The sequence below is a fragment of the Myodes glareolus genome, chromosome 26 (assembly GCF_982192425.1).
Source record: "Myodes glareolus chromosome 26, mMyoGla1.1, whole genome shotgun sequence".
Lineage (NCBI taxonomy): Eukaryota > Metazoa > Chordata > Mammalia > Rodentia > Cricetidae > Myodes > Myodes glareolus.
In genome coordinates this window covers 21,935,259-21,961,890 of record NC_142051.1, presented here as the reverse complement: position 1 = coordinate 21,961,890, position 26,632 = coordinate 21,935,259, and the positions used below count along the sequence as shown (strand labels likewise).

At 38.4% G+C, this 26,632-nt stretch overlaps 1 protein-coding gene across 8 annotated transcripts in view; it reads right to left on the bottom strand.

The window, feature by feature from the left end:
- Positions 1-772: 772 nt before the first annotated feature.
- Nav3 (neuron navigator 3) overlaps positions 773-26,632 on the bottom strand; it is a 740,499-nt gene continuing 714,639 nt past the window's right edge. For all 8 annotated transcript variants that reach the window (XM_085683469.2, XM_085683465.2, XM_085683467.2 and 5 more), the window contains 10 exons: positions 25,550-25,647; positions 23,195-23,290; positions 22,400-22,568; positions 20,973-21,208; positions 13,687-13,841; positions 12,612-12,683; positions 11,789-11,985; positions 10,781-10,899; positions 7,477-7,680; positions 773-3,429 (listed from right to left, as the gene is read on the bottom strand). In XM_085683469.2, coding sequence (XP_085539595.2) covers positions 3,310-3,429; positions 7,477-7,680; positions 10,781-10,899; positions 11,789-11,985; positions 12,612-12,683; positions 13,687-13,841; positions 20,973-21,208; positions 22,400-22,568; positions 23,195-23,290; positions 25,550-25,647 — 1,466 coding nt within the window. In that variant the 3' untranslated portion in view covers positions 773-3,309. The remainder of the gene's footprint in view (positions 3,430-7,476; positions 7,681-10,780; positions 10,900-11,788; positions 11,986-12,611; positions 12,684-13,686; positions 13,842-20,972; positions 21,209-22,399; positions 22,569-23,194; positions 23,291-25,549; positions 25,648-26,632) is intronic.

Sequence of the window (26,632 nt, the reverse complement as noted above, 5' to 3'; positions counted from 1 at the left end):
GCCAGGCTCAAGCACTGAATTACTTCATACTCGGAACAAGAAGAACTGTAGAAGTATCCTGTATCTCTCAACTGACTATAGAAATAAAGACAGTGATTATAGTTCAGTATCGATCAACAATGCCAGTTCTTTATCTGTTAGAATTAAAAAACAGAAAGCAATCAGATACACAACCTACTACTAGGATTCAAGAAATATCCAAACTATTTTGAAAGGAATTACAATTTTAAAGGAAGTTTGTTCCTATTTCATGAACTCTTTCTGCCTTTTTGTCTTTGTCTCTTTCTCTCTCTCTCTCTCTTCCTTCCATTCTTTTTACACACATACACACACACACACATAGACACACACACACACATACACACACACACAATTACTTTTATTTTAAAATCATCATTATTACTAAAAGGTCCAAAGTGAATTTGATGGAATAAAAACAAAGAAACACATAATGAGTTCATTTACCTCAGTGAATATGGACATTTTATTTTGATATTAATTTGTACTTTGTCATCCAGGCATATCAAAATCACACTCAGAATTTTCAAAAAATATTCACTGGATAAATAAGTTTCACTTTCAGAGCTACATATATACTGCATGTAGTTGTATGTATGTACTTGAACCTTTGGAGCCCTTCCGATGATGCTTATAAAATATAGGTTCACAAAGATCCCTACTGAGGACATGTTAATAGTGAGGCAGCATTTTAAAGCTTGACACGTCCCTACACATCATCATTCAAAATTTCCCCATACATAGACACCACACCTTGTTGTCAATAAATAATTCCACTTTAATGGCAAAGTAATAATTTAGACAGATACAGGGTGCACATTTGCAAAAAAATATATGCAAGCTGGTTTACAAGCTAGAGGAACAATAAACCAATAGAAAATACATCATCCAGTTAGGTCCATTGACACCAAGTACTGATCGTTGGGGCTTTACAAAGACTACAAAATTTCTCAGGTGATTTCTTTCACTGCTTCTGCCTATTTACATGATATGTTACATCCAAAAATGTACAAAATATAAAATGTATACAGACAAATGTTTCACAAACTAGTTTACGTTGTAAACTAGGCGTACCTACTGGGATGTATTGCAGGAAGTTCTGTTGATGCTCATGTGTGGACCATGTTTCTCGGAATGGCAGGGAAAGATTAACAATTTCCTTAGATGACATATCATACAAGGGCAACTAGTCACTCATCCAGCTATGTGCATCGATGTTGCACGGCAGATTTGATCCAAAGTTGAGGCTCCGAAGTCGGGGTGACAATTCTGTGTGCACAAATTCAGTCGGATTTCCCTCGGGGCAATAGCACCATGTGAGGACCCATACACTTAATGACACTCTGAAATCTGCACAGATACCTCGTGTTGTTAATTTTGCTCTAGAGAAACCAACCCATAGATGGTCGCAGAGGGTAGCACCAATAACACGTCCCAAAAGGCGCACAGAGCTACATCTATACCATGGCATAGACCTTAAGTTTCCTAAACTTTGAACCCATCCTCTGTGGGTGGTGTCACTTTGCTAGTGACTGATCAGTTTTCACATGCTGTCTTCATAGCCTGCCACAAGAGATGTACTTTCAGACAGTTAGTCATCCAAAAGTGTACTGGCCTCGCGTACAGTCTGGAAGCATGCTCACTCTAGCACGGATAGCTCCTGCATTGTCACAACAACTTTTAAGTACAGGACAAACACACCAGATAATAACAGCTTCGAGGGGTTGCATTCTGTATTGGTTTGCAACATACAGGAAATCTCAGCAAGTGGAACACCTCGTAACACCAACAGGATAAGATACAATTTTGTGTTAGTTTTGATTTTGTGCAAGTTTGAAGGAAAGGAAAATCATTATTTACAATACCTACCCAGTAGAGTGTGCAAATCTAACCGTTGTGTACAGTATAAATGCTTCCTCTTCCACAGTGGCTGACTGCCTCAGTGTTCTTTAATGCCGAATGTCTCATGTACAACAATAACAATCAAAACAACATGCGTTAAAACTAACATTTTCTTTTCTTGGAAAGATAAAGACGAGGGGAGGAAAGCCAAAGAGTTGTGCTCACGCTGAACCCAGTGCGTGTGTTTCACCTGGATCCAGGTTAGAAATCTCCCACCTTCTGAAATGCTTTCATTTAGCCCTGGATGGAATAAAGCCACATGTCTCTGCTTCGAAGTGATGGGCACAGAGGGGTTCTAGGGTTCTGAAATTATTGGCAGGATAGGCAAAGAAATCTCTTTATTCATAAGATTAAAAAATACTGATCTTTCTCCTATCCATTTCTTCAAGAAAAAGAAAATAAGGAAAACAATCTCAAGGAGTGAGGCTGCTGTGTTAACTGGTGTGTTGCTTGGTTGTAAATGAGAGACAGCGGAAATTACCAATGGTTTAGGATCGAATCCAACTGTTAAACTGTTGGAGAAATCTGGTTTAAGGCAGTGAGACAGCACCATAGAAAAATGTTCCTTCTTTCACTGAAAAGGCAAAAACAAATACAGCCCTAAAAAAAGCCTTTTGTCAGTGTTGACTAATAACTGGTATAAAACTCTGGTTCAGGGAGTGGGCAGGTGGTTTGAAAAAGACCACTGTGGTAAAAACAACCTTATAAAACCCATGACTCATACACTAAGAGGGTAGCACGCTTGGGGAGAGCACAGCCTTTCTAAGGAAGCTGGCCCTTCCCTCTGGTGCCACAGGAGTGTATTCCTGGCGGTTGCACAATTCCCTTTGTGCTTACGGAGAGGACTGGCCTCCTGGAGTCATTCTGCAATGGAGTGAGCGCCCAATACAGACACTACTGCATCCCTGTCACCAGCACCATGTGGCCACAAAGGCTGTTGCATGGATCAGAAGAGCGGACCCTGCCTGAGGAGGGCAGTCCCTCGGAGGAAACAAAAGAAAGGCACAAAAAAAAGAAGGAAGAAAAGAAAAGGAAAAAAAAAAGTCCTGCATTGTAAACTTTGAAAGAGGAAGAAAATAAAGTTCGGTCTGCTCTCCCTTGTGCAATCTACTCAGTTGCCCCGTCGTTAGGGTCCTTTCGGGGCGCATAATGGAGCGCCCTTGCTGACTCCATGATTATAAAATGCCTAGGAATAAAATAAACTACGCTCCCGTTTCAATTTAGCATCTCGGTGCTTCCAGCTTAAACTTGCTGCCTCCTTGGAGGCCACGACTGCTCTGGGTCAGGGCTCTGGACAGGGGACGTTCTTACTGGCAGTGGTTTAGTGACAATACCTGTCTTTAAAACACCTCTGAAAGGCATCGTCCTTCGCCTAGCTCTTCCCACCCGTTAGAGAGTGGACTCAAGGGAGGAATCCAAACCGTCTTCATGGTGGCGGATGCTATCGCTGTCGCAGCTTTGTGTGCCTGAGTAGTTGGCTGCTTCCTGGAGTTTCATTAGCATATTCATCTGAAGAAAGAGAAAGAGACATCCCTGTGAGCAACTATGCACTGAGTCAGCCAGCCCCAGAATGAGCAGGGCCCTGAGCCATCTTGGAGAACCTTCTCTTCTCATCCCGTCCAAATGAAATGCACAGGGCAGTAACGGCTTTTCGCTCACTGACCTGGCGCCTGAATTGTTTCTCTCAAATATGACTACAGTTCTACACCGAGAGGACAAAATAGGGCCACAGATAACTCTTTCATTTGGTGCTGGGAATGAATTCTGCTCCAGCAGGGAGACTGGAAAGGAAACTATCACAGCTCGACATCTGGGTTGGTTGCTGGAGAACAAGCCAAGCTTCCCAGCTTTTTGGCTGGAAGAAGCAGAGAGCACTGAATGGCAAGTGAAAGTCATGAATGTTCACACAAACACACAAACACACACACACACACACACACACACACACACACACACACACAGGCTCCCAAGCACTGCCCCTTGAGAGGAGCGGGGGATGGAGTGGAATGAAGCCAGCTGCTGCAGGCAGCGCACCATCTGTTGTTCAGGAGCTGACCCCCGAGAGGGGTAACAGAGGAAGCAGACCATGAGCATTTGAAGAGGGAGAAGGGAAGAATCACTGTCAAGTGTTTGCTGTCACTGAGGCTCTGGCTGAAATATGATTGATACATCACGGAGAACAAAAGCCACCTTCTGGAACAATGGCAGCCTTCTCAAGCGGCTCAACTTCACAGGAGAAAGGGAGCATTTGTTCCAGGAGAGAGGATTGTGCCTGAGAGCACCTGGGGAGAAAGACAGCTCTCCGACGTATTATAAAATAAAAGGCTTGGATTTCAATAGATCTGCAGTTCCACTATTAGAGATCGGAGCGAAGAAAAAAAGAATGTTTAAAAGCAGACTTGGAAAATCGATGGCTCAACAATTTCAGAAGGCACAGGGTAATTGGCGCCTGTCTTCGTGAGGGTTGGGGACTTGTTTTCTTATTGAGGGCTTCTTCCAGGACAATAAACTTTATATTGCTTAGTGCCAAATACTAACTACAGTACTTTCTGCAACAATCAGAGTTGTCCTTTATCTTTCAACTCAGAGAAATAGAGAGGAGACATCGAAAACAAGATTTCTTAGTCTTCAAGTCAGGCCATGTATATTTGTATGTCAGTATAAAATGTATGTTCAATAAAGCTTGTGAAATAAATGATGAAGTGGTAATCATCAATTCCAGCAAGAATGCCATTTTGACAAAGAGGCTGTGGTTATAGAGTATTTTGAAATCATTTTGATAATTTTCAGGGCCTTTTTCAATAGCATTTCAGCCTTAACAACCATAATATATTAAACCACCTACACCAGGATATGAGATGAAGATGGTTTGTGATAATGTCTGAAACTTAAGCATTTGATTGAAGCTGGTTTATAGAAGTATTGTGTCTGAGCACCCTCCTGACTTAGCAAGAAAAAATATCCCCTTGAACCTCCGTGGGCAACAGGCATGCATTTGGTGCACACACACACAAGCAGGCAAAACACTCATATACATAAAATCAAATAAATAAAAGAAAATGGTGCTCTATAATAGGTTCAATCAGGATCAGTTCCCAGTCTCCGATCTGTCATAAACACGTACAATGTGATTCACTCTACTTCTGGCCATGTTGTCGTAGTTAATTTCCATCAAAAGATATTATAAAAAGAAAGTGAGTTCACATACAATTCAGTTACCATTGTGATCGGCCTGGATTCTCTGCACATCATTTCCCCCTGGTCTCCTCTGCATCCTCCCTATCTATACTCACAGCCAAGATAATGCCTATGACTTTAACATGAACTTCAGTGTTTCTCAGGTAACTCTACCAGCTACCCCAGTCCCATGCGCTCTCCTCTGCTCTGTTACTAAAATCATCTTAAGCAACTACAAGCCTCAATAGATAAACACTGATGCTCTTCTGTCCGTGTGATCAAATTTTAACTACCCATAAAAATAAAATGACTCAACGAGATCTAACAGCTGGATAAGTCTACAGTTTTAATTCTTCTGACCAACTGTTATTTGGCCTCTAACTCTTAATTTTCACTGTGCTGTTTGGCAGTGTTTTATGCGGTAATTCCTTGATTTGAGAGGTTCTGCATTCAACTGCACAAACAATGCCAACGCCTGTTTCAATACCCAGCTCAACCATCCCATTTGTAAGGTCCCGTGACAGACTCACAACTTTTCCCACCAGATCTCTTGGACCTGATGCAGTCAATGCAAGCACACATCTCGCATCACTATTGGACTATGTCCTTTTAAGATCATAAACAATGACACCTACTATGATCACCAAATCCTAGCATTCAGCAGAATGGTTAGTTATAGTTATAGTTTTCCTTAGTTATGATAAAATATAAAGTAGATATAAACATTGTAACTGTAATTCTTGCTTGATAACTGTTTTGTTATATGCAATTTTACTGTGTTAAAGTGAAAGCCTTTCTTTTTTGTTTAAACAAAAAAAGGGGAAATGATGGAAATGGATCACCTGTCTATGTGTTACTTTCATTGGCTAATAAAGAGACTGCCTTGGCCTTTTTGATAGACCAGCCCTTAGGTAGGTGGAGTAGACAGAACAGAACTGTGGGAGAAAGAAAGCAGAGGCAGGCAGACGTCATGGCTCTTCTCTCCAAGATGGAGGTGGGTTAGAATCTTCCCGGTAAGCCACAACCTCGTGGTGATATACAGATTATTAGAAATGGGTTAATTAATATGTGAGAGTTAGCTAATAAGGGGCTGAAGACAATGGGCCAGGCAGTGTTTAAATGAATACAGTTTCCGTATAATTATTTTGGGTAAAGCTAGCTGGGTGAGTGGCAGGACTCAGCCCCCATTCCTTCTACACCAACGTTAAACATTTTGACGATGCCTGTACATTTCATTTTAAAATAATGTTCAGTGTACTAGAACATACATTCTTGTTCAGATTCAAAACCAGACTCCTGACAAGAGTAATTTCCCTACTAGGATTTTTAATTTAGATTAGACTGTAATATATTTTTGCTTTCCATCAGTGTTCATACAGCCATACAGAAACAAAGACAGAGGCAGCATATGTATGTTCACAACGGAATATATCTGACCCAAGGTTTAATTTTAGATGATCCTTTCTGTCACTGAGCATGCAAGGTCATAGTTCCTAGAGGTTCTCACTAGTGGAATACCACAGGTACAAAGTAGATGCACTAAAAGCGGGGTCATTATTGCTAAACACAATATGTACTTTACTCTTATAATGGTCATACATTGGAGTTCTGTACACTTAAACTAAATTATATGGTCTAATATGATGAGGAATGTGGTTAAGACTACCTCCCTTTTGATTGCCATGGAGGCGGCTTAGCAGTTAAGGGGACTGACTGCTGTTCTTCCAGAGAACCCAGGTTCAATTCCCAGCACCCACATGACCACTCACAAACTATCTGTAACTCTAGTTCTAGGAGGTCTAGAACCCTCTCACAGACATAAATGCAGGTAAAACACCAATGCACATAAAAATAAATCAATTTCATAAACAACAGAGCGTATCCTTTCTTCCTGAAAGCAACAGAACACTAACTGTGCATTTAATATTGGCTAGTTTATATATAGAAAATAGAATTTATTCTATGTTTATTTGATTATATTTTAGATATGGGCAAACTTCCAGTTTTCTCTTAAAAACCTAGTGGATTATCATGATAATTAAAATACAGATGATCTAAATATCAACACCATATAATGTATAACCAGAGAAAATTATAGTTATACAGTTTGAACCAGTTTAAGGGTTTCTTACATTATTTATTTTACAAATAACTTAGGTTTTAAGGTTTTATTTCTTTTTTTTTTTGTTTTGCTGTTGTTGTTTATTTTTAAAGAATTTCAACCATGGAAATTGCTCCAGTGAAAACATTTTATATGATCACCCTTATCAGGCTGATTTCATGTATTAACTACAGTAACTGGACTTTGATAATGATGGCTAACTGCTAATGACTACACACTGACACAAAGATAAAGCAAGGATAAGAGGCCATGCTTACCAAGGGGTCCCCTTCTGTATCAGTCTGGGGAATGTGCTTTGATGCTGTGGCTTCCTTCGTCAATGTGCAACCTTCATACCCAACATCTTCTGGCCGCAACTGCAGTAGTGCCGGGCCCTCCTGAGGCAGGGACACAGGATTCCACGGGTAGGTCTCAAGGACCCACTTGGAGGGATCTTCCCATGGGGCACGTTTCCCGTACATCTAAAAGTTCACCACATCAGAAAGGTCATTTATATCAGGCGGGAAAAGAATCAGGCGGCTATTTTTATATTCAGTCCTCAGGAGAATTTTCCAGATTTTAAGTGTAGATACATCTACAGAGGTCACTTAAAACCCCCCAATTCTACAAGATGGAAGGGAGTACCTGATGCAAGGGAAAACACCAAGGAGGTTTATTATATGGATATAAAGGCAATCTTGTACATATTTGTTTTTATAAATAACTTTATAAACCTAGGAGAAATGAACAAACAAACAAGCAAACAAAAATTCTCCAGGTTGATAAACAAGATCTAAAAAATACCTATTTTTACAATAAAGGTTGTTCTCTAGCAAAATGTACTTTGGAAAGATGAAGAATAAAGAGGCGTTTTGTCCATTTGTTATACTCAGACAGCCATTCCCCTCCTTGCCCCATAATTCCATCACTTCCTTTTGGAAGACTTTTGACACACTTATAAATGAGAATGCTAAGAAAAGAGGGAGGGAATGGAAACCCAAATATGAGTTCTGTAAGAATCTATGGGAAAATCATGAGCACAATAAGAAAAAGATACAAGAGACTGGAGAAAGCAGGCACAGTACAACACAGGGAGATGATGATCCAGGAGATTCTATGTTATAAACAAAATTATAAGCTGAAGAGGGCACAATGAAAAGATGGAGACTGGAATTTTGCAAACAAGGAGTGAGACTGAGAGACCATGGAGGAAATGGTACACTTAGGGGGAGGCAATGGTGTCCTTTCTTTTCCTTTGTGACCTGTGTCACCTAAGATCATTTTGGCTTCCAGGCGCTCTAGTGACATAAACTCAGAGGACAATCTGTGATCTCTCTGTTGATGGCTGGTGCTTTTAGTGTTTCAGTGAGGCAAAAGAAAACTACAGGCACTGTGAGTACAGGTCCATGGAACGCTTTTAAGTTTCTCCAGATTATATTAAAATTTGAATCCATGATAATGCAAAAATTATCTAGGTCCTAATATTTCTTTTGGAGGTAGGAACAGAGGCAGACATCTGAAGATTATTTGTTTCCCATTACTTTTTTAAAAAGATCTGCTTCCTTTGGGAGCAGGAAGTTTTGTCTCAGCTAAAAACTGCTGAACATACGGTGAAAAATACAGATATGCGCACAACTGACTAAAAGGGAAAATGCACAATTCTTTTTGAGGGGGAATCAAGACAGGTTTGCCTGTGTAGTCCTAGCTGTCCTGGAACTCACTTGGTAGACCAGAGATCCATCTGCCTCTGCCTCCCAAGTGCTGGGATTAAAGTCATATGCCACCACTGCCTGGCAATGTACAATTCTTAAAAAGTTTGTGATTATGGGTCTGAGGAATGGTTCCGTGATTAAGAGCACTGACAACTCTTCCAGAAGATCCAAGTTTGAAACTTAGTGCTGTCATGACAACTTACAACCTTCCTTAACTCTAGGTCCGGGGTAACCGACACCTTGTTCTGGCCTCCAAAGGCCGAAGACATGTATGCGGTGCACATACTTCCACCCAAGCAAAACACTCATCACCTAAAAGTAACAAGTAAATCTCAAACAAGAAAAAAAAAATTGCAAGTCTAGAATTAACCTAAAAAGACTTGAGAGTGCATAAAGAGTTGATAACAGCCATTTTAAAGAACCAGCTAGGACAGCAAGAGTATAGGAGACCAAATATAATAAACAAACAAACAAATAAATGGGAATAACAGGGAAATAACAACAGAAATCCAAACACCCAGAAAGAGCTGATTTAATCGCTGACATTTTAGAAAGATGGAATCACCAGAAGAAGAACTCCGATTGTGTGTGTCAGCAGCAACCTCTCCAACCAGAACATGTGCCACAGAGCATCCCCCAGATGGTCCTCAGTGAAGCACCAGCCTTCATCCAAAAGTGATTTTCCTTTTGCATACTTCCAAAGTGAGAGACCCAGAATCATGTCTTCACTTCTTCCTCTAGCTAAGGTCACTATGTGATCTAATGACATGACTTATGATCTTTTCTGCCCTAGAGGTCATGGATGGGGCCCTCCAAGATTCCCATTATCTAAATTCTTTTGCATACTAAGGGTTTCCACTACAACAAGAACAGTCCGTGATTAAAAGTGCCGGCTCTCAGCTTGACTTTTGTATCTATAAGGTAACCTATTTAGCTGTTCACACTAACCTAGTACCAAATTATCAGAAACCACAGCAAGAAACTTGAGATTGATAGACTTTGTCTGAGAGACTATGATTACAAAATGAGCAAAACTCTCACCCAAATGGAAGCTTTAAACAATCATAATGTTCAAGGAAGAATTTTACAAATATTATTTACTGTAACATAAAAAAGATGCATGTATCTCCAAAGATAGAATCTAAGGAAGTTAAGCAGTTTATGTATTACTGCTTTGGGGCTCGTAAGGCTTCTGTTGCTTTTTATTTCTTAGCAAGCAAATATGAAATATTAATCTACATACAAAGATTAAGATAATAGTTTATTAATATGGAAACAGTATCTGGAGGAAAAATGCATCACCTAAACGTCAATTTTAAAATATATCATCTCTGACATAAGTGAGTTCTCGTAAATGATGATACTAATTTTTAAAAAAATGAAATTTGAAAGACCAGCTTACATTTTAGGTAGTACAGTAGTTTTTGAAAATTCATGAAATGCAAGATGTTTGAACTAAAGCCATGTCTTTTTTCTTGAATCTACTTAGTAGTCTGTGTCCTACGATGGATAACTATAATTAAATATCTGTTTAATAAGAACATTTTCAATACCCACTGTATTAGTCTTGGCCTTCAATGCATTGTTGGGAGAGCTACTTCTGTACAGCATGTACACACACACACACACACACACACACACACACATACATACATACATTATATGCATATACACACCCATATACATACATGCACACACATATGAGCCTTGTGATAACAGACACATTACTGTACATTTGTTGCTCTTCACTTTCTTTAGTTTTCTGCATAAATATCCAAATAAAGGAATGGATTTGTTTGTGAAAGAATGTGGGTTCGGCTTCTCTTTTTGCTTTGCTTTTCTACACAGTAATATGAGTCAAATACTCTACCTGAAGGCCTTCCCTCACTGCCTCCAGAACGTAAGGTACCAAGGAATAATTCCAAAGGTCCATGAACCACACCCTAGAACCTTCTACATCCATGGGGCAAGGAAGAAACAGCCGAGGACCTGCGGAGACACAAATGATAAAATGGTTCAGAAGCATTGTATTTCCCAATGTTTAGACACATGTTTAGAGACATTTTGGAGAAATTTAGCACACATATTCCTAGAAAATTCTAATGTTGGTCCAGCCCAATCGTCATGAAAACATGTTAATGGAAGGTCAAGACTCCAGGCCTCTTGTTTTCCTAACAATTAAACATTAGTTGTTTAATAACACAGAATGAGAAGAAATGGTGATGTTCCTGATCCAGTCCTATTCGACAGACAATATAAAGTTCAGTAGCACAGACAGGAATTGTCGATTACAAGATGTCATTCATGGTAGGATTTGGAATCAGTTTAAATACGCTGAGCTGAAGATAGGATTCATGCCTGCAGCTGAGGATATTTAATGGCTGATGGAAGTAGGAAATGCACTTCGGCCTACGAAACTTAAGGAGTGGACAAACAGCCCCCGTTCTGCTCCCCAAAGAGGGGTACTCAGTGTTATCTTTCGAAAAAAATGTGAAACACAAAACTTATTTATCAGAACGCTCTTATTTTTCACTAAAGTCTTTTCTCACAGACACATCTGAATAAGCTAATTAAGAGAAAAATATCTGTGATGTATTCGTTTTAGCAATACATCTTTTTCTCTGGACTGGTGGTCTGATTTTTGAATATTTTTCTATTTCAAACTTAATTTTGCTTTCCATAATTGTCAGATACAATAAAATAATTGTAGCTATAACTCCCAGAGAAAGATGGTTTTAGGACTGAAGTAATTCCTTAATCTTTGGAAGCTTTGAAAAGCCTAGCTTTTTTTTTTTTTTTTTTTTTTGTTTCGTCATCCAGTCTGGCCACCTTAACACAATGCTCTCAGGAAATGGAATATTTTAATTCTGGAACTTACCGATGGTCACATCAGAAGAACTATGTGTTTCCAAAAAACTATTGAGGTGATGCCATGTCTTAGGAATCCAATCAATGATTTTGACTAGGTCATTATTTCGTATATTCCTTTCGATTTCCATCTCTATCAATTTCCTTCGAAGATACCTGCCTAAGAAGCCTTTTACTGGTTCTGTGTGGTTTGCACATAACACCCACCTGCAAAAAAAAAAAAAAAAGAAGGAAAATCAGATGTCCTTTCGGACAACTTGATATGTATTTCCATAGTAATTTTCATTGCAATATAAAGCACTAATGTTTCCATATTAATTAATAGCCTCAGTGTGATACTGCAAGCATTTAGAAAATCTGTTATCATTAGAGTTATAATACGGGGAGTTTTACTTCATAGCTTCCAGGGAGCTTATGTTCCTGAGAGTGAGTGGGTGCATGCATGCTGAGAGGACCGCTGTGAAAGAGTGTAGATCCTGAAATAGGAGCTCTCTTCACAGTCTTCACTCAGAAGCAGGATGCTCTATTTTAGCCAGGGAAGTAGCGTGCAGGAAGAGAAACACTTTTGATGACAGATTAAAGATCACAGAATGTCGGCTTGAAAAAGGGTGCCAGGAGAGTGAGAATTATCCCCACGACATAGGTCACTGTGGGCAGGAGTGTCGACAAGCAAAGGGAAAAAACAGCCATTTTTCTGATTAGAAAGAAACAATAACAGGTGCACACAAAGTGCACAGCAAGGAAGGTGTGCACACGTGCAGACACACACACACACACACACACACACACACACACACACACACACACACATACACAGTCTTTCAAGTCCTTACCTGAAATTGTGATGCAGCTCTAAATTTGGTGACGAAGACACTCCCTGATTCATTGTCCCAATAATATAAGGACTAGGAAAAATAAGAGAATGGAGCATTTAGACATGCTAGAGGGAAAAGTGATGGAAGTGTCTCTGGCATGGACCACATGGCGACTGCTGCTGCTTGACCAAGTTCCAACATTTTAACATTGTGGACCGTAGTTCATTTTTAATGAATCTCAATATTAATGTCTTTCCTTCTGGGAAGTTTTTGCTTGTTTGTTTTTGTTTTGTTTTGTTTTTTGAGACAGGGTTTCTCTGTGTAATCGCCCTAGCTGTACTGGAACTAGCACTGTAGACCAGGCAGGGCTCAATCTCACAGAGATTCGCGTGCTCCTGTATCCCGAGTGCTGGGATTAAAAAGCATGCTCCACCACTGCCTGTCTCCCTCTGGGAAGTTTGGTGTAGGCTTTGGTAAAAGATAAAATTGTACACAATGGTAACCTCTATAAAAAAATAATTCTTTGGAAAAAGTCCTACCACCATGGAACCAGGAATGCCATTGTGCCCTCCTAATTACACCAAAAAAAGGAAAATTGGAGATTTACTAGACACCCCTGATCCCAAGGAGGAAACATCTAGCTATCACATTCCCTATTCAAAGAATCAAACCTTTCCATCATCCACACAGGCATCATAGACCTCTGGCATGTGTATGGAAACTAATATCATCAAAAAAGGCATAATGCTTCCAGAAAAGTACCCAAAGATCAGGTACAGTGGTGTGGGGAGACAGAGGCAGAGGGATTACTGTGATGCTGAGGCCAGTGTGGTTAAGATAATGACACCCGGTCTCAAAACAAAACAAGCAACTAAACAAGAAACAAAGCAAGACAAACCCCTTCTAGGGACATAACTGGAGATAAATAAATATTCTAAAGCACACGTACAGATTCTATGGAAATTTAGAACACTATTAGAAGTTCTTGCACTAATGGTATCCACTAGAAATCTTAAAACATAAAACGTTACACAGATATCAATCGCATCATCATTTCTTAACGTGACTTGCCCGATTATTTTAATGAGCTTACCATTTGTTGTATTTACAGTTGAGGAAACCATTGAAGATATCGCTCAAAGAACCCACGTGATGAAGATTATCCAGAATAATGACAACAGGGAGCTCCACGCCATTATTGTCAGCACTGCACTGCTCAGCCAGGTTGGCAAGATACTGCTGCAATTCCTTAAAGAGGCCAAGCGAATAATAAATCAGAGATGAGCCTCCACCACACGCAAGCAATTGACAATTTTAGGAATACCACACTGTGCCCTTCATTTGTTTTTGGTTTTGTTTTTCATTATTGTCATTAACGAAGCCCATTTAAAATTGAGAGGCTCACCTTTTTAAAGAAAAGGGAGGACAGAGTTCAGGAAGAGTATTTCCACAGGATATCTAAAACTGAGAACTCAGTTGCATTTCAGTGGTTCCTCAGAAGGAAAGCCAGATAAGTTCAAGACAGGAATTTACACGGATGGTAAGCTACAAATTTCCAGTGTCTTTTTCTTTTTGAAATTTCAATACCGTAGATTTTTATCAAAGTTATTTTAGTTACATACTAAAACCAGAATGGCACCTTTTAGGTCCTTATATACTTTCAACATTTTGATTTAAACTATTTAGATGAGTTGAATCTAAAAGTATATTCCTAGTCCTCAGACCACTCCCCCAATAGTATATAATTATTTATTTATAATTTGCAGGTGACTGCTGCCATTTTAAACAGAGAAAGCACTTCTTACATTTTACAGGATAATTTCATATCAGTGTTTGACGTTTCTTGAGCTTCCTAGCTATTTTTCATGCATTATTCTTGTCTAATAACTTTGAACCTAAATATGATAACAAGTTCTCTGATTGACGGTTCTCACAGATGGGTAGGTCAGGAGCAAAATTAGGTTCCTTAGAATTATCCTAATCAGTAAGAACATTTCCATAATATTTGCATATTTATAATGTCATTTTCAATTTGTAAATCTTGTTCAGGGTTAAAACAATTCCACTATCCCAATTTCTGGCAGTCAGGTAAACACATATTCCCTCCCCCTCCCCCGCCCCACCACACATACACTGGATTCTTCCTCACTGTATCTACAAAGTGAAGCTAGAGAATCAACACAAGAGCAGATAAAGCAGCAAAAGACATGGCAGAGGCACTGAGTAATAGTCATTCAAGGTGGCCTTTGAGATGAAACTTGGATAATAAGTAAAATTCCAACTGGTTAAGTTTAAAGTTATTCATCGTTTCAACACACCTTTGCCATAAATTTACTCTGTGCCTGGCACCGAGAACTCAAGGACCCAGTTTCTTTGCTCCAAGAACATCCAGGAGATTAGCAGACAACCTGAGCAGTAAGAATATCAAAATACCATACAGACAGTGAAATGCATAAAACACTACACTGAGAGTTAAAGGAAGCCTGTCCTAGGTTCAAGCAACAAAAATATAATGAGGAAAAGTGTTTAAAATATTCAGAACAACCCTCCCAACATTAGAAAGTACAACTATAAGATATATTTATGGAAATAATAAGGGTTCTGCTGTAGCAGTGGGACACAGTGCACGATCATGGGGTGTGAAAAGGATTGGAAAGAAAAAAGAGACTACATTCATAAATAGGGAATTAGAATGCATCACATAGAAAAGGGTAGACCTATGGATCATTGATGCCTTCATTTGCATGATAGTAGGTGGGAGAAATTTATTTATCAAAAAAAAAAACAATGACTAATGAAATTTAAAGTGTCCCAGAAGCTTACTATCTACAAAGAAGTTAGGCAATACACATATAACTATAATTAAGATAAAATTGCATTGTTTTCATATATTTTGTATTACAGGATGTAAAGATTATTCACAGCCTCTGAAAAAGACTCTGAAGTAGCAGAAATACTTCCCACTATTTTTTTTTATGGCTAGGGAATCTTGTGGTGGATAAAAATGAGAGAAGAGCTGCCCAAGTAGAAAGGCAGGAATAGGCAAAGTCAGAAATGCAAAAATATGATGTTCGAAGGACAAGTGCAAAGAATGAACTCTGTGAAAGGAAAACGCAGGTAAATAGGAAGGAAATTTACAATCTGAAATGGTAGGTAAGATCATGGAGCATCTCCTGGTGACCACACAGGCACATGTAATAATCATGGGATGCAATAAGGTCGAATTACGATTCCACAGTGCAGAAAGCACATTGCTCAAGGAGAAAAGAGAATAGCCAGAGAACACTGAGACTGTAGAAGCCAAGGGACATTATTGTTCTGAACAGGAAAAGTGTGATATTTTGGATTGAGTGTAGAAAGCAACTGAAAACACTGGAGGATGATAATTGAGCTAGATTTTAATTATGAAAAGAGATTCTATTTTCCATGGCATGAATGGATAGAGCTGACAAAAGAGTGAAGGGGAATTTTAGGGGAAAATTAGTGGAATCCAAGGGAATAGAAAGGTGGTTGGAGTAGAGGTTAATAGAAATGAATGGGCCTCTGATGTGGGGCCCACATCTGCCATTTCTAAATATAATTTGATCAGATAAACTAGAACACACCTGTAGGTTGAAAGAAAACTTTGAAATGGGAGAATGGGCATGGCTAATGATGTTCAATTCATGCCTACCATCCAGGTCAACACACAGGAAAGTCACTAGAATCATTCAAAGGGGAGCAGGAGAGAGGAGGATAGGACATCAGGAACATCTTCATTTGTGAAAGTAAAAGCAAGCAGTAAAAATGGCCAAGAAAGATCTTACCACAGAAGAAGGAAGGAAGGGAGAAGTTAGAATTATGGAAGCAAGAATTTTTCGGAAGGACATTCTTTTAATATCAACATACTATACACAAGGAATCCAGAGACTTCAGACCAGCAGAACACTGGATGGGTATGAAATTGGTTCTGGAGAATAAGATAAAAGCATGCTCCACCCACTTTTATAACCCTCGTGGAGATCACTTTGTGATTCTCAGGCCAGCTAATGTAATATAAAATTTAGATGGAGGGGGTGATGTACTTGCATTAAGCCTTTGCCATTTTTACCAACTTAGGCAAAATAGACCGTGCCAGGTGCCAGATGGGCATGGCAATGAGACAAGTTCACGTCTAGACTTTGAGACCATGGACAGAGCTACTGTTCTAGTTCGTCGCATCCTTGTTTTCTTGGGTTTTGACTCTAGACATTACAGATGAATCCGTCCATGCCAGTTTTTTGATCTTTCCCTACCTAACATTCCAAGTGGCTTCAGCTGGCCACAGACTCCTTATTAAACCCATTTCCATCCTTCTGGAGCTGTTATATCAAATGTCACAAAGTGTAATTGTTTGTGTGCTCTGCTCTCAACCACAATATTCCAGCTGGCAGCTTGAGGGGAGGGCTTGAAGTATGGGAAGAAGAGGAACAGAATGTAAAATGCAGAGGACAAAAACACGAGGAGACACTTTTCTTTTTCTCTCTGATGACTTATTGTTTGATTTTTTTTTGAGTAAGTGCTTTCTGGCCAAGTCTCCTCAATGTTTTCTAGTGGCATAGCGCAAAACAAAGAAGCAATTACATGACTCTTATTTTTTCTGCAGCAAAAGTCTTATTATTTATGCCTCATTAGTATTTTATTTTAGAAAAATATATATTCCTCATGGCAACCCCTAACACAGTCTTAACTTGTCATTCTTCTTCATTTATATTGTCTTCCCACTCGTACTCTCTCCACTCCAAAATCCAAAAAACTGTGGATTCTCTGTCAACTTGAAAATAATAAGACATAGTCTCTGACTCTAATTCTGTATCCAGCCTGACTGACAGATTATTCATACATAAAAAAACCAAAGGAGAAAAATTAACATCTTTCATTTTTATTTTGGGTTTTCTCTATTAATACTATATGATTTGTCCAAGATTTCTTCCTATCACCACGTTTTACTTAAATACTCCTAAGAATTCCACCCTGACTACTTAGCAGTGAGAAATCTGAGCTGAGCATTTCCCTTGCCCATCTGAAAAGCAAAAACAAACAAACAAACAAAAAAACAAAAAAAAACCAAAAGACAACTTCAAACTATTAAAATATATAATTAGAAACAATAACCATTATTAAGAATTTCTCCTAGTACTAAATTTAAAAAAAATGAAACCAGAAAGAATATGTATTGATGTGGAATTCCCCTCTGTATGCAGTGAATATCACTGGTTAATAAAGAAACTACTTTAAGCCTATAGCAAAGAAGGGCAACAGAGCTAGGTAGGGAAAACTAAACTGAATGATGGGAGAAAGAAGGCAGGGTCAAGGAGAAGGCACGTAGCCCCACCGGAGACAGATGCCAGAACTTTACCTGGTATGCCACAGTCTCGTGGCGATACACAGATAGTAGAGATGGGTTAAATTAAGATATAAGAGTTAGACAGAAATATGCTTAAGCTATTGGCCAAACAGTATTGCAAATAATATGGTTTTTGATTGATTATTTCAGGGCTGAGCAGCTGGGAACAGACAAGCAGGCTCCTCACAACAATGTATACATAAATGGATTTTCACAAGAGAATATTTTGCTAGAGGAATTGACCCACTATTCTTTAATTGTCAAACTGCTTCTCATTGAATTTTAGAGTTGATATATTTAATTCCAGCCATCTACAAAATGATCCTCCACTTTATCAAAATGCATTGGTCTCCTCTTCAAAGTCCATTTTACTTATTTTCTAACCACTATTTTCTTTTGCTTATTTTTTTCAAGGCAAAGAACTCATATAGAGTTCTGGCAGGTCAACACTGAGAAAAAGTCAAAGAGAACATAGGGTATGCCCAAGAGACCTCAGAGTTCTTTTATCTTTTGATTGGAAAGAAAAGTACAGTGGGATAAAGGGCTTTCATGTGGAGATACAAAGAAACAGGAACGCAGCATACATTAAATATGCAGGTAGGAACAAATAAGCAACTGTCTCCTTCTAATTCAGCTTAAAGAGAAGTCAAGTTTTCCACGTCGAGATTTGTGCAATTCTTCAGTTCCGATGACAAAGAATGGCACCACCACAATTTGAAAAGTGCTCAACTCCAAAGAAATACTCATAATTTATTGGCTACATGTATTTAAGCCTAAAATTCCCCATTGCACCTTATGTATATTTCTGTTGGAAAAGAACTTTGAACCAAGGTATGTATGTGTTGTGGGGTATGTGTTCTTAGGCAGGAAATCTCCATTGGTGTGCTTGCTACCTTTCACAGTTTATCTCTGTATTTTTCTGTATAGCCACAAGCTGCAGGGACAAAACAAAGCAAACCCACATCCATTTTCTTTGAGTTCTTACCACAACCTTCCATTTCCCCTCATTCTATAGTTGAGAAAAAAAAATGAAAGTGCCAAGGAATCCAGTAAAATTCCCCAATGCTCCTCCTAGTTAATGTACCATCCCACTGAGACGGGACTGCTCATTTGAAGAATTCAATAGGGTTGGGACTAACATTACCTTTTACAAATCTTCAAATCTCAGGTATTATGTATTTTCTACATCTCATCAAATGCTTGGGTGTTAAGTAGTCACTTGCTAGTTGACAGGCTTGAGGAACTGCCTGTACCAAGGCGTGGCTGCTAATATCATCAATTGATTAATCTACTGATGAGTTGATACTGAATGGGCTGCTCAAAGGAAGGGTCTGATAAAAGGGTGTGGTTCCCTAGGGCATGTCTTTACAGGGTATGCAGGCCCTCCCTTTCTCTCTAATTTGTGGCAACCCTGAGATGATCCTCCCCGCCTCATCAAGTTCTCTTACGACCATGATGTTCTGCTTTGGCAGGTTAAACAAAGAGGCCAGCTGACCATGAACTGTACTCTCAGAAACCGAGTAAGAAGGAATCAACCCCCTCCCTCTCAGTTTATCTCGGGCATTTTTATCAAAGTGACAAGAAGCTGATGAACATGCTAAGAGGCCTTGGCCAGTGTACACCATCCAACTAGGCTGTTTTGAAATCATGGCATAACTCTCTCACTGGGACTCCATAAGGGATCCCTGGTGACAGTTGCACTTTCCCAAGAGCCCCTCAGGTAGCAACCTCTGAGATTTCAACAAACAGAACAGTAAAATGGGTGTATTCCCTACTTTAGCGCTCTTCATTTTATGAAGTAGAGCGGTACCAATGAGGTTGGGTTTTTTGGGTTGTTTTGTTTGTTTTTCCAAGACAAGGTTTCTCTATATAACAGTCCTGGCTGTCCTGGAACTCACTCTGTAGACAAGGTTGGCTTCAAACTCAGAGAGGTCGTGCTTCTGTCTCTTGAGTGCTGGGATTAATGGCGTGCACCACTACCCCCAGTGACTTGCCAGTGAGGTTTTACAATCTCATATTAGTGTGCGGAGTCTGTCTGTTTGTGTTTTGTTTTTATTGGTTAATGAATAAAGCTTTTTCAGTCAATGACTTAATAGAATATAGCCAGGCTGGAAAAGATAAAAGATATATAGAGAGATTAGGTGGAGTGAGCAAGACACCTTATAGCCACCTGAGGAGAAAGAAGCGAGTCACCAGCTGGAACCTTACCAGTAGGTCACAAGCCTCGTGGTAAAATATAAAACAATAGAAATAGGTTAATTTAAGATGTAAGAGCTAATCAATAAGAAGCTAGAGCTAATAGGCCAAGTAATGATTTAACTAATACAGTTTCTGTGTGGTTATTTTGAGTCGGGGCAATCTGGGAACAAATGAGCAGCCTCTGACAACATCACATGCCAATGTAATAACAGAGACAGATCAAATTACTATAGTAGATTAGAATGGTTGCCAACTTCAACATTCCTCACTTTCCCAAACTTCTCGGACAGAATTTCTCTAGAGACAAGATGTCAGCAAATTGCTACTTTATCAGTATTTCTGCAATTATTACAGCTTTCTCCAGATCAATCTCTATTCCTGCAACATGCCCATTAATTCCTGTTCATTAATTGATGCTTAAACTAAACAACACCTTTTTACACTGCCTGGCTCGGCCTGTAGTGTCATTTAACCACCTCGTTTCCATAGCACCATAAATGGCTGCCTTTCTTGTATAACACTTTGTAAACACATAGCTTAGGGACATCTACAACAGAGGCTCTGCCATTGTATTTGATATAATCCCAGTGACTTTCCAGTTACATGGTAAGTCACTGTTACTAAAAACAGAAGATTTATGGACATTAATTAAAGCAAAATTTGTTCAGCTACCAAAATAATTTTGGTGACTGACATAACAGAATTGTTTTTTCAGTGTGCTGTCGTGGAAATTGCACTTGATTTTAAACTTCGATTGCTCAGGACACTCCTGGATAAAAGAGAGTTAGTTATTTTCTCGGTTTTCTGTGACATACCTTACTTGATTTGTGGTCCACATTAAAAGTAGCAATTGCATCCTCTGTTTTTTTCCTCCCAGATTTGGCTATTACATATTCAGCAAGTTTGTTTGCTAAATAGGTCTTTCCAGTACCACTTGGTCCTGAGAGTATAATTCTGTGGTGCTCCATCAGCAAGTTAAAGTACCTTTGGGTAATTGGTTTGGGAATCAGTGTATCAAAAACAAAACTGTCCAGACTATTTTCTTCTACCCCTGAAGGAAAAAAAAAAATCAAAGGCAATAATAAGCATTATTGGATTTTTTTTGGCAGAATTAGAAATATATTATGAACTCAAAATAAATCTTTGTTATTCATGAGAATGCAGTTCTTGAAAAATAATTTTTTGGCTATTTTTAACTCGCAAGCATTCGTTGTCATTTGAACATTGATAAGAAGGCATAGTGAACATCAAAGCTGTTTCCTTCTGCTTAAGCTGCCTGCCACTGCTGGCTGCATGCTTTCCATTATTGCTTAAAGAAAGAAAAATACAAATTTAAACTTACTGAGATAAGCAAACATGCTAATTTCTCTTAGAGATATATGCACGGTGCTAGAGAAGAAAGGGAGATGTGTAAGATCTATAGAACTAAGACGGAAAAATGACTTCATGAGGAGTCAGCAAGAAGTAGTAAAAGACAAGATGAGTTCAAGGCCAGCCGAGACTAGATAGTGAGACCCTGTCTCAAAAAGTCATAACTAAAAGGACAATGCTTGGTCTTATTTTCCACCACATCCTTATTGCCTTCTCTTACTCGTGAAGTACACCAGCTGTCTAGCCATGTAAGCTTTTGGAAAAAAAATACAAATTACAGTGTTTGGCAAAGGATTAAGAAGAGAGCAACATTATTTCATTGTTTCCTTTTACTAACACAATGACTTTAATCACAAAACCAAATATTGACAAATCCCGCTATTAATCCACAGTTTATTTAGATACCTCCACATTTTCAAACACACTCAAACAGAGAACTAGAGAGGCAAGCCAGTGTCTGTTGTGTTAGCTATAACCAGACACAACACCCAAAGCGTAGAAAGCAGCATGACTCCTCCCTGGCTCTTGACTTTCAATTTGCATCCCCTGTGGATGTTTATTGAATACACATACATTTAACTTCAAAATATGGTGATGAATATATTAGCCCAGTAAACCCAATAATGTTAATTGAAAGCTAGTCTCATAAAGAGAAGTTGGGAAGAAAACCGAGAAGCTGAAATCCGCCCTAGTTACCTTTCTTCTACAAGTCTTGGGGATGCCTCAGAATTATATTTCTAGACAAACCAATGTCCATTTCATACCTCAATTATCCCAGAGGTTAATACATTTTATAAAAGTATGCAAACTTTAACAAACTACAAGTACAAAAGAAAAAAAATGAGGTGTCTGTTTGGTCTGTTTCTTTTACCTTTCAAGTTCACAGTGATGATATTATTGTCTCCAACCAGGTATCCACAAGGCAGCAGTTCAGGCACTTCTAGGTTATGGGATCTAATTAAATCTCCTATACAGTAGCTAGTGATACAGTCAGAGCTCAGACCAAGACTAGAGGAAGTATCGATTCGGAACACATATTCCTAAGGTGGTCCACAAAGAAACAAAAGTCAAAACAGAGCTTCAACTCATCGGTAACAAAGATAAATTCATGAAGATACAAGGCTGGTTGTTAAAAATTTTGATTCACAGTTTTGTCTATAGTCAGGCCACCCTGAATGCACATAAGTTCCTCTGATCTCAGAAGCTAATTGCGGTTGGGCCTTATTAGTGCTTCGACGGGAACCACTGGGATACCCAGTGCTATAGGCTTTTTGGGTTTAGAGATGATTCACTAGTTAAGAATGGTTGCTGCTTTTACGGGTGACCTGGCTTTAATTCCCAGCACCCAGGTGGCAGCTCACATCACCTGTAACTGCAGGCCCCCCAAATCTGATGTCATTCCTTTGACCACAGACATCAGGTATACATCTGGTGCACCGACTTATATGCAGGCCACTCAGACACATAAAACCAATACATCTTTAAAAATTAAAAGAAAATTTGGACCGATTATGTAAACAGTGTAATACTAAACAGTACAAAGACAGAAATCTTTCCCTATTGAGATAGGGGAGAGGAGCAGATACATTTAAGCTATGAAAGTTAAATAAATCATCAAAAAGGTGAAAACATGAAAATTCATGTCAGGCTACCTTTAAAAGCTTACCTTAAAGAGACGCCTTATGACACCATCTAAGACATCCCATTTAGTTTTTCCACTCACACCAATGGATCCTATCAAATAAGCCTGAGACTTCTGGTCCTTAATGAGAACGAAAAGAAGAGAAGGCCCAATCATTCATTAATTTATCACTGCACTTCCCATTAAGATGGACTCATGGAGGTGCTGCTTAAGACGGCGTATGGCGGGTTATAGAAAACAAAATATACCTCGCTGAATTAGTCAACTGCGCCAACAAAGTAATAGCTAGAACAATAGCAAAAGAAAGAGCAGGGATGATACAGTAGGAAAGGGAAGCCGGTGCATAAGCTGTTCAGAAGGAAGGCAAGGTGAAGGTATCGCGGAAGAGGTGCTTTCCCATACTGATATACTCGACGCGTTCCTCCAACTAGCAGCAGTGTGGAAGGAAGACATAGAAGACAGACTGGATCTTGTCAAACAAACGTAGGACTCCATATTACTATTTGATGATTTTTATCTTTGATAAAGCAACCCTGTAGAATTTCTATCTTTAATTTAAAATTTACGACACAATGCATCACTAACAGCAAAGTTTATCCACACTGCCGTGACATTGACCTATTTGAAAGCAGGTGTGATTTTGAAGTTATCAGAAAATTTCTAAGAACCAGAAAGAGAAACTTACAGGGCTTACTAGGGAGCTCACTTTAATAGTAGAAGTGGTAGTCTCATATCTATACTATTTATAGGATTGACTATTGATTTTTTCTAGGAATATGAGAGATACAAAGCTTCTGTCAGCTGTAGTTAAGTTAGAATATTTTTTTTTGGTTAGGTGAAAAAAATAATTGTGATGCCAGTAAGTAGAATTGGTTAATAATTGCAATCCATAGTCTAGTGGTCATTAAAGTATAGTAAAATAATCATCGAGCCAAACCTTTAGAATGCAAGAATTCCACAGCACATAGTAGCTACAGTAAGAATGTATCTACTTATGAAGAAAACATCTGTCTATTAAGAACTATGATGAAAGAAGTCAATCCCTCAGCTGACTCTAACCCTCAGTTTCTTTATCTGTAATATTCAACAATGTCAGTGCAAATAATCATTACCATTTCTAATAAGATAATCTGAGTTAGAAGTCTAATCTTTCTTTTTTCTAGAAAAAGTTCACAAAAGTGTTTTTGATACTTCCTTTAGTATTATTAGGAGTGAAAATTTTGTTCCTCAAATTAATTTGTTGGAGACCTGCTCTCAGTATAATTATGACTGAGCAATGAGACCTCTGGGATGTGTTTAGCATCATTGCAGACATGAGAGTGAGGACATCAGGATAAGAGTAATGCCTTTGTCACAGCCTCTCTCTTCCTTTCAGAGATGCCAAGAAAGGCCCTATGAGAACCAATCAAGACGTTGACAGTCTGCAACCCAGAGTGCCCACACCAGCATCCAAACTGGCTAGAAGCTCTATCTCGGACTTGTCTGCCTCTGGAACTGGTGGGAAATAATTTTTAAAGCCATCTCTACCATGTCACTTTCTTGTGGCAGTCTTTATAAACCTAGACAACTCTCATGAATTGTACTGGAAAAAGATGTTAGAACACATTCATTGTTCCTTAGAGTTATTCTGGGTAGGAAAACTTTTTCTTCTTCTATGTTTATAGTGCAGTTTCTAGTATGTTTACTGTGCTTATCCAATACAATAGAACAGATGCTTCTAAATTAGAAGTATTTCAGTTTCCCTCAAACCACAAGACATAAATGGTCACGTGAGAAAAGGAGGCACAAGTCTACAGCTCAGGAGAAAGATTATAATGTTGGATTACTCCCAACATTTTCAGAAGCAGTATTTCATTATTAAAATTTAAGTGCTCTAACTATTTTTAAACTTTGAAATATTTTATGATTTCTGATTTAAAAATATAAATGTGCATTCTGGGCTACTGAGTAACAATTTAATTAAAAAATCCCTTTGAGTTAGGACACAGAGTCAAATGGTATTAATTTGAAGAGAGTATTTGAATACAGAAGTGAAGTTACATTGTTGCCTGATTAAATAGGATTATGCTTAAAATGGACACGGACAAATGGAATTAATGGAGTGTGAGCTACTGATTTCAGTAGACTCTCTCTCTCTCTCTCTGATGTCTACAGTATTCATTATCTTACAGGCTCCTGTTTGTACAATGACCACGCCAACAACCTGTGCATGGTGATGTCCTTTCTTTACTGTCTCTATCTTTTCATCTTATAAAACATGTTTAGCTGGCGCCAAAGAAGCAGGATAATGACAAGAACAAACCATCGGACATACACCACATCTAAATTAGTAAGTGTTCTAATTCCTGACTTACAGAGAATATAAGATTAGAGAAATACCTTTGCTCGACCATAGCCCTTGCTTATGGAGACTATAATTTTCACACTGCGGCCATCCTTATGTCCAGTTGCATCACCAGTGTCTTCTAGCAAAATATCTACAGAATCAAAAAGAAACATAATTACTACAGTGTAAGATTAACTCAGGGTTGCTTCTAGTTCATCTTTTTTCATGTCTATATTGTAAATATTGTCCAATGGAATCTATTCACCATATTAGCCTAACTGATTAGAAAATCCTCAGCTCTCAAGAGGATGGATTATGTGGTGGAACTAAAATTTCATTTTAAGAATTCATTTCTGCTTGCAAAGATTTTTACTTAAGTGTTGGACAATTGCCTTTGAATGAGGAAGTAAGTTTTATTCTATTGCAGATAAGTCTAGATAATACTTGAGGAATATCCAGGTACCATTTTAACTGTTACAAACTGAAAAGCAATGCAAGTTTTCATTTTATGAATGCAAAGGTGCTAAGATGCTAGTGGTTGTCAAATGAAACATCTCCAACATCTTCAAAGCATCTAGTATACGATATAGTTGTGATAAGACTTTCTATAAATCTATCATTACTAGGTATTTTTATTACGCATGACATTTTGAATACCTACTGAAGTATGTTACTCATTGTTCTCCTGTACCCTACATTAACAGCTTCAAAACTAAAATTCTGTTTTAAGCAATATTCTAGTAGTTACTGAAGCATGCGAACTCTTACTGACATTTATAATACCAGATTTTATTTATTTATTTATTTATATTTTAAAGATGAGATTAAATATTAAAATTTAAAATAAAGCAAATAAATGTCCAATTTGAAGAATTGGTATGGAAAACATCCTACATGCATGTTTTCCTTCAGCAATGAAGCTATTATTGAGTCATGCCTAATATGAAGACAGTATTCTGTAGATAAAGATAATTTAGTTATATGTTGAAGAATGCATGCATTTGACCCAACTGCACTAATAATTTTATACAAACAAATATTGTGACTATTAGCATCATCAGAATAATTTATTAAGATGATTCCTGAAAATGGAAAGTTTCTATTTTTATTTGAGACAAGGTCTTGTTTCCTCACAG